At 33.4% G+C, this 19,035-nt stretch overlaps 1 protein-coding gene across 4 annotated transcripts in view; it reads left to right on the forward strand.

Annotated features, from left to right (window-relative positions):
* Positions 1 to 1,520: 1,520 nt before the first annotated feature.
* Positions 1,521 to 19,035, forward strand: part of LOC117212947 (tetraspanin-5) — a 126,701-nt gene continuing 109,186 nt past the window's right edge. For 3 of the 4 annotated variants that reach the window (XM_033458114.1, XM_033458113.1, XM_033458115.1), the window contains exon 1: positions 1,952 to 2,041. In XM_033458114.1, the coding sequence (XP_033314005.1) occupies positions 1,952 to 2,041 (90 nt within the window). Of the gene's footprint in view, positions 2,042 to 19,035 lie in introns of all 4 variants that reach the window. The other variant, XM_033458111.1, reaches the window with a different exon arrangement.

Here is a 19,035-nt window from a genome sequence, read left to right on the forward strand (position 1 = left end):
GAAAGAAACAAATAATTATTAAACTGAAGGCTAGCGTTGCGTATTCTGTCACAACGAGAATTTCTTTTAATATATTAAATAAAAGGTACAATATACGACACTACTATTATTAATAATAGTAATAATTACTTACAACGAAATTGAATACAAACATGCTGGAACAGATGTTAATTTGACATCGAAGAAAAGAAATTCATTATATATAAACTTATTGTTGTAAAATAAATGGATAAAGAAATAATTTTTATAGAGGAAGAATATTTTTCAAATTCTAATATGAATGTAGCAACTATGACAAAATTTGTTATATAATTATACTTGATATAAAATACAAGCCACAGTAAATAAGATAATAACCTGTGAGAAGTTTGAATGAAGTAAGAAATTAAGAATAGTCTAATATAAACTAAATTATATACGAGCAGATATATAATATATGTACACTTATGCAGTATAATAGATAAGTATTGTATAATATATATATAATCATACATATAATTATACATATATAACATTAGCAACATTTTACATTTTCTTATATTTGCAGGAATTATTAAATTGATATCTCGCATATTAAAAAAAAGATCGAAATTCATTCCTGTATTAAATGTTACGATATATAACGATATATATATATATATATGGTTACAGATATTTAAAAAATAGTTTTGTAGGAAAAGATACTGAAGGGAGAGAAAAGGAATCGCGTCGATGATAATCGAGGGCAAAAACAAAAAAGGAGGAACATAAAATAATAAAGACCCGATGCACACAAACGACGCGGCAGCGACACGTTGCCGTAGCAGTGTCGCTGTGCGATTGTTGTAAATTATAGACGTGCGATGCAATATCGCTCGTATGCATTGCACGATTATGTCCGATGCAGACGAGCGGTTTACGGCAAATCGCCGCAATGGCAACGGGTTAGAAGAACAAGGAAGTACATATATATGTATTCTTCTTTTGTGAGACAGAAGATCTTTATTTCTATGTTTTTCCAACGACAGCAGAACGATGTCGTACAGGAGAAGTTGGTTGTCTGCAACGAGTCTTAAAAACATATACGTAGCCGCCAAACCTATAGAGATATAAGAATAAAGTGTGCGAGTCACATGTACCGTGTAAGTGGATACAACTAATACGATATAACGATAGAAACAAAACAGAGGCCCTTTTCGCCCTTGTCTGATTAGACGTGCACACTGACACCGCTCGTTGGTGTTATGCTTACATATTTACTATACGAATATACATGCGTTATTAAACAAGGATACAAGGACCTCTACTCAGCGTTCTCTTTCTATCCTTGTATCACTTTTTCATCTTGTTCATGCACTCTGTTACTCTTTATGGCCGAATCGCACAAAGTTGCTATATCGCTGCGGCATCGTATACCTGCCGTGTCGCTCGTGTGCATTGGGCCAAAGAGTAGCATAGTTGGTTCGCGGGAGGTGGTAAGGTGGGGAGCATCGAAGGGTGGAGGATCGAGCGTTGGAGGGGCAAGCGAATGAGATTTAGTTGGGTGGGAGAGTCGGAGGGACGAGTGGAAAGTCTGAGCTGCTTGCAGTCTCGTTGATCCAGCCTCGGGTAGTATGTACCGTGACGTGACAATGGCGGTAGTCGTAATTACGAAACGGTACGTTATTGTGATCAGCTGATCAAGCGAGCCCAACGGAAAGAGCAAAATCGAGAAAATACGCGCGATAAATAATAGAACGAGGATTCGAGACGGAATCGAGGTATCGAAGCTCTGCGAGATAATTCGAAGACAAAAAGTCAAGAGAAGAAGGGAATTGGATTTTCGGCTATGTCATTGCGCTTGTGATTTGCTCTGCCTCTAGGGCACCGGTGCTCTTTTGTGTTGTGTGAATAGTGGCTTGCGTTTTTGCGGCTGTGTTGTGTGCATGTGTGCGTGAAATTCGCAAAAGCGATAGATAAATGTGTCTTAGCCATGCCTGCTGTGCGGAAGTATAGAAGGGATACCAGTGAAGTGAGCTGCTGTCTCAAGTATGTGATCTTTGGATTTAACGTGATGTTTTGGGTGAGTATTACATCTCGATATTGCATTTCTAGCTTTCTGTCTCTATTAGCAACGCATCTCGTTTTCTATCATGTTTTTGCAACGTTATTGCTAGACTACGAATATTCATACGAAGTCATATCTTTACAAAGATAATTTAGAAAATGTAACTTGAATGCACAACTCTTCTACATGTAACATAATATAATATTATCTTTTAGCTACTTTATGTATATATCGATACATATTACACGCATTTCTAACGCCTCCATAAATGAATAAAAATCCGCTGCTTAGTTACTATACTTTATCAAGTCGATTGTAATTTTCATTCGTTTGAAGTTGAAATTTAGTTTTCATAAAAACGCGAAGAGCTAGTAACTTTTGGCAGTATGTCTTGTTCTAAATGGCAAATAGGGGTTATGTCGTGATTAATGATTAACTTATTGACTAATCTGGTCAGTGATTAATTGACGAATTAACATTTTGTTTGCAAAAGTATATTTTATCGTTTCGTATAATATGTTATTAGTTAATATATAAGTAGAATATACGAAACTGAGCAAAGATTTATACACGAGTGAACTGTTTGTTTTAAAATATACGCGTGAAAGAAATGTAGCTCATCGAGAAAAACAACAAAGTATTTTAAACAAAGAGTACAATGAATAACCTGCAATGCAGCCCTTGTGTACTCCAATTGCTCCAACTGCGAAAATCATGATACAGGACGTCCATTTACATACGTTATGATTTCGATGCTGTATAAATATATATATAGCATATTTACATACAGACTTCTCAGAATTAAGAAGTATACAGCTCGCTTTGATTTCTATTCTGTAAAACGTAATCTCTTTCTTGTAGATTTTGAGTTCCAAGTTGGATAAGTAGTTCTGATAACGTGACACTATAATTTGAAATTATGTGTCTAATAAAATTATATATAGGTATAGACTTAAATGGATGTTTGTTTTCGTCTGTTGTTTAAAGATAAATTTATTTGCATCTTGCACTTTCCCTTTTAATAATTATATATATAAAGTTTGGCGATTAAAATTATATTTCTGCTTCAATAGTATGAAACAGAACGAATTTGCATTACGACGTGAATAGAATGTAAAACGAGTCGTATTTCACTCATTATATTTATCGTAATTTGAATTAATTAACAGATTGATATTTAATTTCAAAGAATTAAATCCAGAAATGTCTGCATTATTAATTGCTTGAATAATATATTATGAATTATGCAATTTTTATTATATCATTCGTTTGATGATCATTTAAAAAGTATAATTTTCCTATTTGAACCAAAACATCTTTCGCAACATTTTTTCTCGTCAACAATAAGAAAGTTACTATAATTTTTAATTTATAATTTTTACCGTTAAAATTATAATTATTATCGTTGGCCAAAAACTATATAAATATTATTACTTTGTCTTTACAATAGAACAAGTTAAAGGAAGAGAAACCTTATTAGAGATGTATTTACATGCATTTCTACGTACATGAATTGTTTACGCTATTTATTCGTTATCTGGTTGAAAATTTATAATAATCGCAGTGAACGTGATAAAAATCGCCATAGCGTTTCGGCGTTCTGATAGACGTTATTATTACGACGCTGTAATTTATGACTTATGAATATAACCTGACCTCCTGATCTTTCTCAATCTTCTCATTTAACTCGCTAGAGGACAAAGGCAAATTGAATAGACAAGATAAAAAGAAAAGCAAAAGAGGGGCAAAATGATTCGGAATGAGCGTACGCCTGGCCCTGACATTTTTTAAGCTACAAATCCACCTATAATTGGCATCGCGTTATTCAAATATATTTATAACGTAATTTACATATATTAGCAGTAAAATCGATAAAGCGCGATAGTAAATTAGAAAATTAGCCAGGATAGTGCGTGTTTGGTTTGGGACGCATTAAGGGGAGGTAAGGTTAATTCGTACAAAAATAAGGCATGTTTTTGTGAATTATTTGTGACGACACAGTTAAAATCTCTTTATTAAAATCAATAGTACATTAAAGTATGACATTCGAAGAATATTGTATAAAATTTTCACGGAGAAATATTAGAAATTACGGCAATGGCAGTAATTATTCGGACGTGTCTCGGAAAATTGCGGTGCCCCTGATAACTTGGTGCTGGATCATCTGAAATCAAAAAATCAAAATTCATTCGTTTGGTAACAGTTTTCTACAGGTAACGCTGGGAGGGTTTTTCGAAATTTCAATTTTTCACTTTTTTGGAACACTTTGAAGGGAAAATTAGCCGCAAATTTTCGCAAAATCGGCTAATTTATCCCGGGGGGATTCTCGTGTTAGTAAACTCAAGTGACTTTCATGAATGTTTTTTTTAGACCAGCTACTAGTTATATGGGGCGAGACCTTTTTAAGATGTAAATATAGTCTTGAAGAACAAATATCACTTTTAATTCAGGTCTTATTGTTCATTGTATATTGTACAAGTGATTTGATCATCTTTGACGATGTAATCATCGTTACCGTGTAGTATAGCGTCTATCGCAGCCATCGGTAGACTGCGGATGTTCATGCAATTCTGTGCTTTTATGAGCATAATTAATGAAAGCAGATCTACATAGAAATTTGTTTCATCTACTAAACATCATAGCAAGTGCTCTACTTTAAATATCGTTGTTAATATACGAAAACCATTTCTTAAATCAGAAATAGACTAAAAAATTACTTGTAAATTGATATCCTGCTTATAGTAGTGCGTTAAAAGTATACGGTATCAGGTTCCTGTTACCTTTTACTCGATAAAAATTGTTGCCCTAGTAAAGATTAATCTGTTATTGTTAAAGGTTAGAAGATATGCTTTTGAAATGGGCGGGAAGAAATAGAGAGCAGTAAGATAATTGTAAATGGAATTCGAGATTCCTATCTTCTCCTATAACATATCTCGAATTTCTGTTTTGAAAATCAAAACATGTAAGCTTTAGCTTCCGACAGATTTTATATGCTGTATACTTACGTGTATTATGTATGAGGCGTGTTCTATTTTTCCGGCTAAGCTATAGAGGTATAATCTACAAGTGAAAATAAGAAGAAAATGTTCCATAAAATTTGATCATAAAGGTTCTGTTATAGAGCTACACGTAAATATTGAATGCAGTCTGAATATGTGTGTAGCAACAGATTCTACATTATTCCTATTATTATTATTTATTTTATCTAAGGCTAGTTTTATTAATAAATTTGCCGCTCATATTTAGTTCGATTCTCAAGAAATTCGGAACGTAATAAATTCCATGCTACATCGATGTCGAGTTTGTACTGCGAATATCAGCGTACTGTAACAATATGCTGTGGTCAGAATTTAAGTATTCAAGCAGCTCTAGTTGCGTATAATAGGAATAACGTAGAAACGTATAGAAGTTCGTAATTCGCTTTACCGTATCTCATGTCCCGCTTTCTGCATATTCCTGTTATACACTTTGTTAATCGCTTAAAATGCCTTAAATAAAATAAATAACAATAATAAAGCATTTACGCATAAAATCTCAACATGTGACATTTTCCTCTTATTTTCACTTGTACATTATATTCCTACAATTTGATCGGAAAGTAGGGAACCCCCTATGCTATAGAGCTACTCACATTAATATTCAGACACAATACTACGTATATCCCTGTATTTGTGGCTTCGTATAAGAGGGGATGATTTAAATATCCTGCTGCTTATTCTATGAAAATATGAACCACTTCTCGTAGCTCGACAGTGCGTAAATTAATTTTTCCCTAGCAATTTTTTAATTAAACAACGTTTAATTGTACATACAGCAGATTTTTACCAAACAATTGTCTTATTTTCACGTCATACTAACATTCGGACTCTCCGTTCCGTTCTGCGATTTAGCGATTTTTAAAAACGTTTCCAAACGCGAAATAAATTTATTCTGTATAATTAAGCCAGAGAGAGAAGAAATCAACGTGAATATTTTTATATCGCATCAAAAATTCTAGCATGTTACGAAAAGGAAAGAATACTAGTTTTGTTAAAAGACGATTCGCAATTTATTATAGAGAAAAGGGTAAAAGTTGTGGTGAAATTGCTAAATTATTGGTATTAATTGCAGCAGATATTAGAATACGCGAAAAAGAGGACCACATCGAATTTAAGAAACAAAGAGAATAATCTTCTGTTTGTTTAAAATTTATTGTACAATTATACGCTAGTTTTAGAAAGAAATTCAAGCTACAATAAATGCTTCATTATATTCGTAGAATAAGCAGCACAACATTTAAATCATCTCCTCCTACACAAACCAACAAATACACAGACACTGTTGTGTGCGAATATTAATGTGGATAACTGTACCTATTTATTGCGAGTCTAATTATAGAGTAAGCCTGTAATTTGCGGAACCTTTCAAACGATATGGTTGAATTCTTTCTATCATTTGGCAGAAAATTATGTTCTATATTTCAGAAAATGTAGACACAATTAATATATATATATGTCGGAGATGAAAGGACATCGGGCATTTCTTTTGGAGTTTTGGGAGGATCCCCAATGCTTTGGTCTAGACTGTTCATTATAGCTGTACTTAAATGATAGAACGATGATTATGTTTGTCCGAGATTTGTGACAATGGGCTTGGTCTCGAGGTGACACAACTAGTCGCTGAACGTAGCCACGGTCACGGGATGAACGTTTTTACCTAACAGAAAAAGTACCAATATTGAGGGACACACGTTGTATTAACCGCTTCCCGTGCTATTTAGTTCGACGAAACTCGGGCCCAATCGGTAGACATCGACGCGCGCTAAACAGACCAGACTGATGCTTGTAAACAGTCGCAATACGAACCGAAATGTAGAAACTAACATTCAGTGACGATCGTAACGGGCAAAAAACAGTCCGCGAGCTCGGTTTGTTATGTTTACGTTTGGCCCAAGTGTCTGGTCGCGAGTCGGACTCGCCGATATTAATGTTTGGGCCAAAATCTTCATCGCGAGTCTGACTCGCTAAAGTAAGAGAGGGGGTTAACAAAAAACCCCGGGCAGGAGCAATGTCGGCTCTACGCGGGTCTGCCTAGTAACGGCGCCTGGAATTTTGTTGATATCCCCGGTCAATATTCAATTGACAAATGTGATCGTATCAGTCTTTTATTCTTGTGATCACCTTGGACAGTTTACACACATCGTCTTGTCAGTCAGTCAGAATGATTCCGAGCGTCACAGCTAATGTCACTTTATGTTTCTATTGAACAAAGAGTTTTCCCCGTTGACCGTGGATTCGTTATTGAACCTAAGAACATTGTCTTTAACATCTAGAGTGTCTAATCACTACGGTTAATTGTCAAACTCTGTAAAATCAACATTTGTAGATATAATTGAAAATATAATCTTCATTGAACAACAACGATGGCTTGTCCTAATGAAGATACGTTACACGCCCCTAAGTCTAACGATAATCCGACATATATATATAAATATATACAGCCGGTTGGTAACTGGTGGTACAAGCGGAAAGGGGGTGATTCTACGCGAAAAAGAAGTCGAAAATATAGAATAAAAATCTTTTTTTAATTTTTTTTCTAATTTTTTAAAAAATCTACAGTGAGATCCGTTATAACGAGACGTGATAAAGTGCACGTGTACCGAGCGAAAATTCAAAGTCGATTTTCTCGAAAACAAAGCCTCGAACGAAAAATTTTTATTCTATATTTTCGACTTCTTTTTTCGCGTAGAATCACCCCCTTCCCGCTTGTACCACCAGTTACCAACCACCCTGTATATACATATAGATATACTAGTATTCGTATGCCTTCTACGTATTCATAATAAAAGACATTTATAATAAAATGCAAATATTAGAGATATGAGATGACGATCCTTTCGAAATTATTCAATTTTGATGTAAAATATTTTCATTTCGGCATCATCAATTTCGAAAACGTTCGCATGGACAGATTTAAATGGGCCATCTTAAAAAAGGATCGTATGAATATTAGTTGATTGCTTCTGGCTGTATCCATATATATACATATGTGTGTACATACATAGTATGATATAACGAAAATGGTATATCGATTTTTATTGCGTGAGTGTAATACTTGAATTTGTGCGATTACTTAACTCGCCCTGTTCGTTCCAAAGGCCACTGATTGTCCATTAACAGGATAAACGAAATACGATCGTATTTCATGTAATTAATGATATTGTAATAAGTCAAATGAGTATACAAAGTATTACAAGCCAAACGCACAAACAAATACATATAAACGAAAACAGATATATAAATATATGTATACATTTTATTAGTTTTCGCCTACAAAAACGAGATTGATTTACATAGATTTCTTATTCAACTTCAATTAGGCTATTACATATATATTTAAACTTACTCTTAATTATACACTGTTTACTTTATAGCCAATTACTTCAGAAATACCTATATTTAAAGCGATATCACTTTTCACATTTCGCCATTTTTCCAAACCTCTACTTTCGTGTTATTTTAAATAAATACAGCAATATAAATATAGTAAGAGGTAAAAGTATTTCCAATGTAAGCTAAATTAAAAGTATTAATGCATCGTTGACGCATGACGATTTTCACGCGACAAACATGAACATATTTTTCGAAAATATGCGGGAATTGCAGTAAAATATTTATTTCACAATTATATCGTGTACTTTTCTACCTTTTGTTTTTTTTACCTTAATAAGGTTGAAAGGGAATAAATCGTGTTATATTTTAAAAGTATGCATCTTAATGGGACACAAGGATCCAACACGATATTAATATCTTAATTAATATGCAGATTGTCAACTAATTTACAAGGTTTGTTAGTTGAGAGTTGAAAAGGAAGAAAAATATATATGTATATGTATGTGTTACCAGTGACTCATCGGAAATACTTGATGAGGACACCTGCACTTACGACTCTTCGGAAACGGTTGAACGGCCTTGAACTCGGTGAACAGATGTTCGGTAATGAACTGTTTCTCATTCATAGCAACGGGTTGTACTGTTCCAATGTGTTCATAGTCTTCATAATTTCTATCGAAAAATCTATCTATACCTGTACCTTTGGAATTGATAAGAAATATAGAACAATGTTTAAAACGTTTACTATAGTAACGAGAATATCATGAGGTAAGAGAAGATTATGAAAAGATTATATTAGAGACAGTCACGAAGATTTACACACACTCCTTAAAGTCCTTACTATGATATAAAATATCATAGCTCTGTGAATTCTTTTTTCTGTTATTAAGATACATATTTTTAAAATGTAACACAATTTATTGATCCTCGTTTTTATTAAGAAAAAAACAAGTAGAAAAATACAAAATGCATTGTTAGAAATATTCTATATACCCGTTGTATCTACATGAAATCATAAAAATAATAGGCTTAATATTATATGAATATGTTGTTGAATCTTTTTGTCCCATTAAGACACATGTTTTTAAAATGTAACGCGATTTATTCACTTTCACCCTTATTTATTAGAAAAAGAAGGTAAAATATGTACAAGATACAATGTTAGAAAAATTACAGATACCCGTTAGATCTGCACGAAATCATAAGAATTGTAAGCTTAATATTATATTAATACAATCTTGTAGTCTTACGTAAGCTTCAATACATAATATATTACAGCTGTCTGTCTTCTTGACGTTGAAAAAGTTGAAGGTTTTGCAATTATTTCTGACTTATTCTGACTTTCCTTCAGTGTTTCGTCTTCAGTTTCTTAAATCAGATAGACCAAATCCGATAAGTATACCGAGTCTCTCATGACTGACATGTATCAAGAAGAATACTGATTAATTTATTTTTAAATTCGATCGAATTTCTTTGCAAGTATTCGCATAAAACTCTATAGATATAAAGATCGTGATCGATAGCCATACTATGTCGCCCGAGTGGTTTACCTGAATCAGCGTACAAGGTACTATTTATTGGCATTAACTGCCACGTTTATTTCTAACCGAATCGCATGCAAAAGATTGAGTCAGCTTCAAGTAGCAGCATATTTTAAATTTCCAGGGAATTTTGCCCAAAAACATTGCAATCAAATTTATTTACAGCTTTCGGAATACGAAAATGGATTTCTGCGTTTAATAAAAATTATTCAATAAATCTAATTCTTGTTGGTCATGGTTAATGATTTCGGAGATAAAAAATGATCTAGGTTAATAAGACATGTTAAAGCCGGAGAAATTTTCATTTATCGAAAACGTCTCATCTCACAATGAAACGTGTCCTTTTCTATTGCGGACATTTAAGAGAAATTAGGAAAAAATATAAAATGCAAAACAATATCAGTGAAATCACGAACATACGTGAAAATATTGACAACGTAATTATATTCTTCAAAGAAATCAAAATTTATGCTTAATTATAGAGACAAGAGGAAATACTTAATATATGCATATACCTATATAAGTTTATAGTGATGTACGGCTTTTTATTACATATACCACGTAAAATCATATAAATAGGAAAATTTTCCAATCTCTATATACCTTACTCATTGATTATTATTAGACTCTGAATTTCTATGAACTTATAAGAAATTTGAAGCCACAAGAATACCTATTATATACCTCTATATACTTTACTCATTGATTATTATTAGACTCTGAATTTCTACGAACTTATGAGAAATTTGAAGCCACAAGAATGTACAGAATGCAGGTAATATGCAAAAACGTATAGAGCATTCAAAGTAGAATACTCGTTATAGTATTTAACACCTAAATTCCATTCATTTAATTACATTGATAGCAATATGAATTTCCATAAACATGCGCAACCTAGTTACATATGCTTTGACAGTATATTTGTATAAAATTTCCTGCTCTGAATCACACTCTGACTCAATTAGCCAATTTTTATTCATCAGATTGGAAAGTTGGCATTGGAGTTGCCCTTAGTGGAAACGTTGCTTGTTTTCCATCATTACTACTTCCTTTCTGTAGCTCTTCATCCTTATTGTCCCACTCGTTGCTAGGACTGTTTGAGGAATCTCATTACAAAACTTGCCTGTAAAACCGGTTTCTAACCAGTGCAACCGGCCACCATGGCATGGGTTTGCTTTTCTCGAAGGAAGTGTGACTTCTTCGATTCCTTTGCGCAGTAAGAAGGCAAACTTTCGGTATCGTAAAAACTCTCGTGTATAGTTGCACCTTAAAGATGCTTCGCTTTACACGCTTTGCAGTTTGCTTGGAAAAATAAAAGAACGAAACTAAGGGAGAATCGTTTAATCGAACACACAGTGATTAGAATTTTGTTAATTCGTTAAGGACCGAACAACGGTTTATCAGAATGTCAAGAATACCTCGATTTCTTTATATTTTGTACAATTGCAAAATCTAGCTAGGAGAAATAGCGACGAAAAAGATATTACGCGAATTTTTGGAATTTGCTTTCGTAACCACAATATTGAGAAACAGATTTGGTAATATAAGACGATCGAAAGAAATGTTGCAAACGACGAGTGATTTTGAAATTATTATTTTTTAATTAAATATATAAGATACAAATTTCTTGCGGTTAAAAGAAAGCTATGAGAAACTTCATTCAGTAAATTCTTCATTCTATTGAGCAAATATACTTCATCGAGTTTTAGCATTGCTTCACAGCTGTGTATTTATGCCATAAGTATGTTTTAATGACCTCTTTGAAGTCGTGCAGCAATGTTTTCCTAATGTAATTTTTGTATCATTATTTTAAGCGTAATCTCTGAAGTATACAGTTGTATACAATATACATACAATATACATTGTGTACAATATAGTTTGTAAGTATACAATCAGAGAATAAAGCACTTTATATATTATTCTAATATATTCCTCGTCCTATTTTCTTCTCGTCTAAATGATTTCATACTTGAACGTCTGAAATTTAATACCTGATAGATACTTGCAAACTAAAATAGAAATTTGCATTAATATTAGATAGCCGAAAATGTGATTCTAAGAATTTACAATATATAGAGGAGGATGAATTACTTTGAACAATATTATATTTAATTAATAATATAAAGTTGTTCCTAAACCGAGAAACCTATTTACGCATTACATGTTATTTAAAAATAACATCTTTAAACATCATTGGTACGTAATTAAGTTTATAGAGTCATCCTGCATTTACATAATTAATTAAATAATTAATTAGAGTATATCCAAGTATATTCTCTTTGCTTCCTTAGATGGCTTCTGTTTTCGAATTATTTTATTCACAAAAAGTCTGGAATATACAAAAGATAGAAAAATTACATTGAATAGTGAAACGAAATATTTAGAAACTATGTAAAATTCCCTAATATCTGAGACGGTCGTTGGTGAAGGTGCCCACAAGAGATACTCTTCGTGTTCAACAATAAAGTTTATTCAACTATTAACGATTAATAACTAACAACGATTAACGATTAACAACGATTAGTCCCTTAACCTACTATTTACGTTCGAGAATTTTGGGCCGAAAACGTAAACAAGCTATTATATATTACATTATATATTATATTTGGCCCTATCATCGTACTACGGGCTATGCCTCTAACACTTACGTTTGGTCCGATCATATACTACCGGCCATGCCCATAATATTTACGTTTGGCCCGATCATCGTACTACGGGCTATGGCCGTAGTTGTAGGTTAAGGGATTAACGATTAATAACAACTAACGATTAACGACTAACTATCAAGAGTTATAACCGCGTATCTCTAATAGTGTTTACTTCGCTATGACACTTAACCTTTCGCACTTGACAGCTCGGGGCTTCTAGAAATCTTTTCTTTGTTGCCCCTCGACATCCCTACTACGCACGCGTTTATTAGATGTCGCGACGGTTGCCACGTATGCATTCTTCCGAATATTCGGCGAAAGAACCGTAGGGATATCGATGGTACATTAGGCATGGCGGCTTTACGCTTTGAAAGTATAGCGCTTTGTGTCGCGAAGCCGTTGAAAAGTACACATATCTATATCACAAAGCCACATATCTATTGAAATGTAACGTCTATTTTGGATCATATAGAACCGAAAAGAACAGTAGAAATTTCATATCATTTAAGCTACTAGTTTATAGACTTATCCTGCAGTTTGGTTAGAGCTGAGTGTAATACGAAAACCACGTTGCAAGAAATTTTATTGAATAAACAGTAATTCGTAACATAAGACGTAGCATATTATAACGGAGCGTACCGTCGGTTCGCTTTCTAATGATTACGTAACTCTTAAGTGCTATAACAATATAATAGTCACTTAGAACCTACTGTTACAGAAGACAAATTAACCCACTTTTTACAAATTAAGTATCGATATAACTCGATATCGAAAAGAAAATATAAATAATATTAAAACAATGAAATTTGTCATGCTATAAAATAAAGTGACTGCTGCGAATTATCTGCACAATGTATGTATTTACTGTAGCATTTACATATTAATTAATCTCTTCTTCACGTTTGTATCTCTTCAGATATCTTCCTTTTCCACTAATTTCTTCGTAGAAAGTCTGGAATACACAAAAGGTAATTCCAAATAAAGTTCCATACCTATTGAAATATAAAATCCTTTTCTGGTCATATAGAGGTCAACAAGGACAGCAGAAATTTCACACCGTCTAAACTATGGAAATTTGATATTATGAAAATGAAATTAGAATTTAATAAAAATACACTTCATAGGAAAATGAGGATATGCAAATACTTTTTGTTACTGAATAAAGGACTTTTTTTACACTTCTGTGTACATTGGACTTAGTGTCTAGAACAATGATATATCACTTCGATATTGTATTTCAGTATTTACGAGCCTTATGGTGTCGTGACTTATTAATCCGGTTATAAACAGCTTCCGTATAATATAAGAAGGATTATGACTATTAGTTTTAAAAGCATTCATAGTGTCGCTGTTATGTGATTAAATCTGACAAATCTATTCAGGCCATCGTATTGCGTAACGAAGTATAGTAATCTTTTAGTAAATCTTTTCCATTTTTCTCGCAATATCTGCAACTTATAACTGATGGAAATTAACACTGGGAAACTACGTATAATTAAAAGAAATTTTAAAATCAGATTATATCGGTTATTACTATATCGACACTGTGGAATCGTAGAGTACTGGCGTTGAAGTCATAAAGGTATCGTGATACCTTCTGACTATTACTTTTTGCATCGTAATAACGCACCGTAATAACACACGTTTATCACTGCTCATTTCGTATACCGTTTCTTCTTGTTATAACTCTTTTTAACGATGCTTCCAATGGCATATGTCTATATGACATTTTCTTTTTGTCTTGACCTATAGAATATAATGACAACGTTTGGTAGGGAAAACTGGGACCCCCTGTATATCCATAAACTGAAATCAAATTTAATACACAAGCACCATTTCGTAGGATTCGACTGCCAGCTTCGATACTGCAAGCTCATTACTCAGTCAATAGATTAAAGGCATAATATATGAACTGTTTTTGACGTTTTAATAGAACAACAATCGTGCTGTATATATTTTTGCAAAAATCGTTCTGTTAAATGTCAAACGTTTTCTAATAAAGAAAGAAATTCGAATATTGCTGATAAGAGAATACGGTTCGTTCATTATGCTTGCCAAGTATGCGATCTTCACAAGCTGGTTTCGAACCTCGGAACGAGTTTCAAAAATCTACTCGTAACGAGATCTTAAGTTAAAATTCGTAACAGAAGAAGAAGACTGCTACGTCCCTGGAAGAAGACTACGTAGAAACACACGAATGATCTTTTTCCTTGAAATGATACGTTACAACTCTGTGCTGATGTGTTCTAATGAGAAATGCATCTACGTAATATATAGCTATACATTGGCTAAATCGTAAAGTTTCTTCGAGATACAAAAAAAGAAACTTGTAACAGCTTCGATATCTGAGCGAATCGAAGCCCTTGCGAGTATCACTCGAATCACGTGTGGCGGCACTCAACAGCAAATACCTCCACTCGACACTAACTAGCGTCGGACGACGACAGCGCAGTGGTTAGCGCCTTAGGTTACGAACGTTCGGAACCCTGGTTCGAATCCCGGCGACCGGAATTCGATTCTTCTTCTACGCATCGAAAACGGAAGAAAATCAGCGGTATCCCATCAGCGACACATCCACAGCCAGCAAATTAGAAAGACATTATTATTACATTGGAACAAATGTAGAACTTGGAACAAATGTAGGAAAATTATAGTAGGAATTATTAAGAATATAAACAGAGGACTCCTGTAGATTTTATTTGAACGTTTGTGATTGGGGGGTTCAGAAGTTCCCATGAAAAATGACTTATGCCGAGTAAATAGCTCCTCGTTATATTCGGCGACACTGACAGTTTATGATGAAGGAGTTATAAATGGAAAACTGATTTACACCGATTGACTTCTGACGTATATTATTTAAGAACATCAGTCTAAAAATATGATTTCATGTGAACGGGGAATTTCTTGGCGTGTTCATTTCAATTCTACTTGGAAGTACTTGTTTTATTTGCCAAAGTAGGTTCTCATGGATGTTCCAATCTGTCGCGTTTAGGTTGCAGTCTATTTGAAAGTACAGCTTCTTCTTTTTCAAAACACTTGTAGAGGATTCGGATCTGGTCAATGAATATTCCAAATTCGAACTTAATCACGACGTATTTCGACCTATCGCTAATTACAATTATTTGTCTCAATAAATCTCGTGCACTGACTGATTAATTACCCACAAAACAAACGTAGTAACTGATACTAATAACAAAAATATCGTACTAAAATACGGTATGTCATAGCTGTTATCCAAAGTGATAAATGTAATTCTAGAACTGCGTTTATTTTTCTTACCTGCTCCACTTCTTTCAGCTACCTAGGCGAGTAGAGTTAGAGAGAGAGCAAAGATCTTGCGTCATTAATTGGCTCGAATTAACGAGCCATAAATCCTAGTAGAAAAAGGAAATCGAAATGTTCTCCAGTTTTTTTACTTCGATTTCCATTTATCCGGATTCGTGCAGCGTATATTTTCACAGTCGGTGCAGGTTTTTATGCTCGAAAGAGGGTTCGATGACCCTTTGTCATGAGTTACATGGACGAATAAGTGTAGCATGCGTGCGTGAAACCCTATCTTCCGGCCACCGGAAAATATTATGAAGAGCATTATTACAGTATCCTCTCTCGCAACTACATATTAAATGCATTTCCGACCAAGTAAACCTTTTGCTCCGATTAAACCGATACGACACTTTGAGGTTTGACACGCTCTATCAACTAACCAATCTTCTAAACATACCGAGTTATTGCAATTAACTCGATACCAGCTGGAAACTATATCTATTTGCAAAAATGCACGTGATAATGTGTATAGTGAGTAGATTCTGAAAGTCGTTGCTGCTTTTTTAACAATCGCGTATCTCTAAACAGAATGGGTACGTACCTCGAAAGAGAATAGAAAATGTAAGGGAAAAGTAATTAAATTTCGAAGGATCTGTAGCGGCACAGGAGTCAACGGAAGATTGGAATCGCAAGAGACTCGTGTTGTTGTGCCTTGGAGTGCCAACGTTGTTTTGGTTTGCTACGTTCAAAGGTAAACGAACTCTGGACAAAACATTCTCGCCGTTATTTGTAATCGTCAACCGGAGTTATACTCGAACTTTTTATAATATCACCGATCGATATAAACAGACGAACGTAGTCTATAGAATTATTATAGCGAGTCATACTGTCGCATAGCGAGCCTAAAGTTGAACAGTGCCATTGAGCGAGTGACGGTTATCTCTGTACTTGTATTTAAAGTGATTTTAATATACACCGACTATTACAATTTTATCAGTCATCTCTTTAATAAACCAACATGTATAATAAACCACCTCAGATCGTTTATCGTTCAATAAGATAGTGATCGAGAACAGGAGGCAAAAATGCATAATGGATAGTTGCTACAAATGCCATCAAACGACTTAATATATTCTTCAAATGTAGGTATGCACGTCGGAGTCACCAACGAAGTGAGGTTTATGTGAAAAGGACGTTGGTACGTGAGGTTTAATGACGAGATTGCTCGTTGTTGAAACCATCGAATATATTTAGAATAATAAATTAATATACAGCCGTATACGTGAATCGTCAGTACAAAGTATAAATCGCAAAATAAAATCGCGGAATAAATACTTGTAAATGCTCGTCGCGTAACTTGGTAGATACTCGAAGATATTATAGGTATTTTTAGATACTTGTGATGCTCGGAGATACTCAGAGATACTGTGTAAATACTGTACGATACTGTTAGATACTCGATATGTACTGTATGATACTGATTACTGATTACTGTAGATTATATGATTACAACATTTTAACAAAATTACGCTAAAATCAAACTGCAATGATTTCATTTCTTATAAGCATCATGGCTAGATATAATATTTAATTATGTAATATTACCATAGGTTATGATATGATTAAATTAGTGTTTGGGGTATTGTCTATATTCGACAATAAATCTGGCTTTTGTAACCGTGAAACTTTATAGAATTACTTTGTTGCTTGAGCAACTCTTTCTCTAGATCTCTTATCTTTAGATTCTATGATTTTTAAATTATAGGTCGGTTTGAGAATAATATGCTAAACTGATGGGATTATTTTCCATGTTAACATTACCAATGATAATTAAATAGCAAATGTATATAGTAAAGAGAAAAATACATTACTGCTATATTTTTGATAGGTAATTCAGATCTGTAGCCTGAAAAAAGTACCCTTCTATAAAAAAGTAGCAAATGTTGTTTCTAATTACTAATTAATTCATCATTAATTTGTACACATTGATAGAATTCACGTATTGTTGTTATAAATCCATAAAGCGTCCGCACAATTACGAACGACGATATAATTCTGGGTGTAAATTCCGAATATCAATAGTATGAGATAAAAAGACGAGTAAAACAATTCGTAATTAAGAACAAACAAGAAATAAAATTTGAAATATCAACTAGTACCTTACAAATGAGAAAGAACAAAAACGAAAATGCAGAGAATCGGCTGTTCGTTAGTTGACAAAATATCAATAATAAATTGACATTGCGCTCACTTTTTTATCTTCATTTTTGACACATGTACTATTTTTTGTATCTAGTTGAATCGTTAATGAATGAACGCACCTCATTTACCTCTTGTACAAATTTGTATTACGCACTTCTTTTTTTTTTTATTTGGTGGGCTATTTACAATCAATTCTCGTTGAGAATTTTAAATAACTTCATTTGGCGCGGTACAATAGCTTAGTTTATAATAATTTATATTATGTTGATTCTAGTTGAATCTAATACTTCAATCTAAAGGGTATTTTCCTTTTAATCCGCAGAAAACGTACCTCTTGTACCAATAATAAATGTTAAAATAACGCACGTAATAGTTATTTGCTGAAATAATTTCCTAATGCGGTACACATTTTGATTGATTACGTGGATGTCTGCGAATCTCATCCAATACTGAGGCACAGACTTGGTACATCAACAATTGAGGACACGGATGCAAGAACAGTATAAGTGCACTTACCCTCCTTATGCGTCCGAGCGCATCATCCAGCCCTCCATACCTGACCTACTTACACGAAGTATACTTGCGTAATAAAAGGTCGGTTAAATCATACAGTAACGAGAAAGTCATTTTCATTTATTTTTAAATCATACACAGTGGCTGCAGAAAATATCTGTGCGTAACCTTATTTTTCAATGAAGCGTTTCTTCTATCAGCTTCCACATTTCATTTTCGTAGCATTAAATTTTTGTAATTATATAGAAGTACCTGATAATATCAAATGGCCGGAAATTTAATATACTTAATTAATTAGTATATCGATTGTAATAAATATAATCCTGTACAAATACTTTCTGTAGTCACTGTATAATGCAATGAGAGTCAAAAATAAATATATACCCCGTTTAAAAAAAAATTTATTCAACAACTCTCACACATATTATAGTAATTAAACTATAAGTAAATTCTAAACCATAATGCATATT

This window comes from Bombus bifarius, unplaced genomic scaffold (genome assembly GCF_011952205.1).
Source record: "Bombus bifarius isolate JDL3187 unplaced genomic scaffold, Bbif_JDL3187 scf7180000008421, whole genome shotgun sequence".
Classification (NCBI taxonomy): Eukaryota; Metazoa; Arthropoda; class Insecta; order Hymenoptera; family Apidae; genus Bombus; species Bombus bifarius.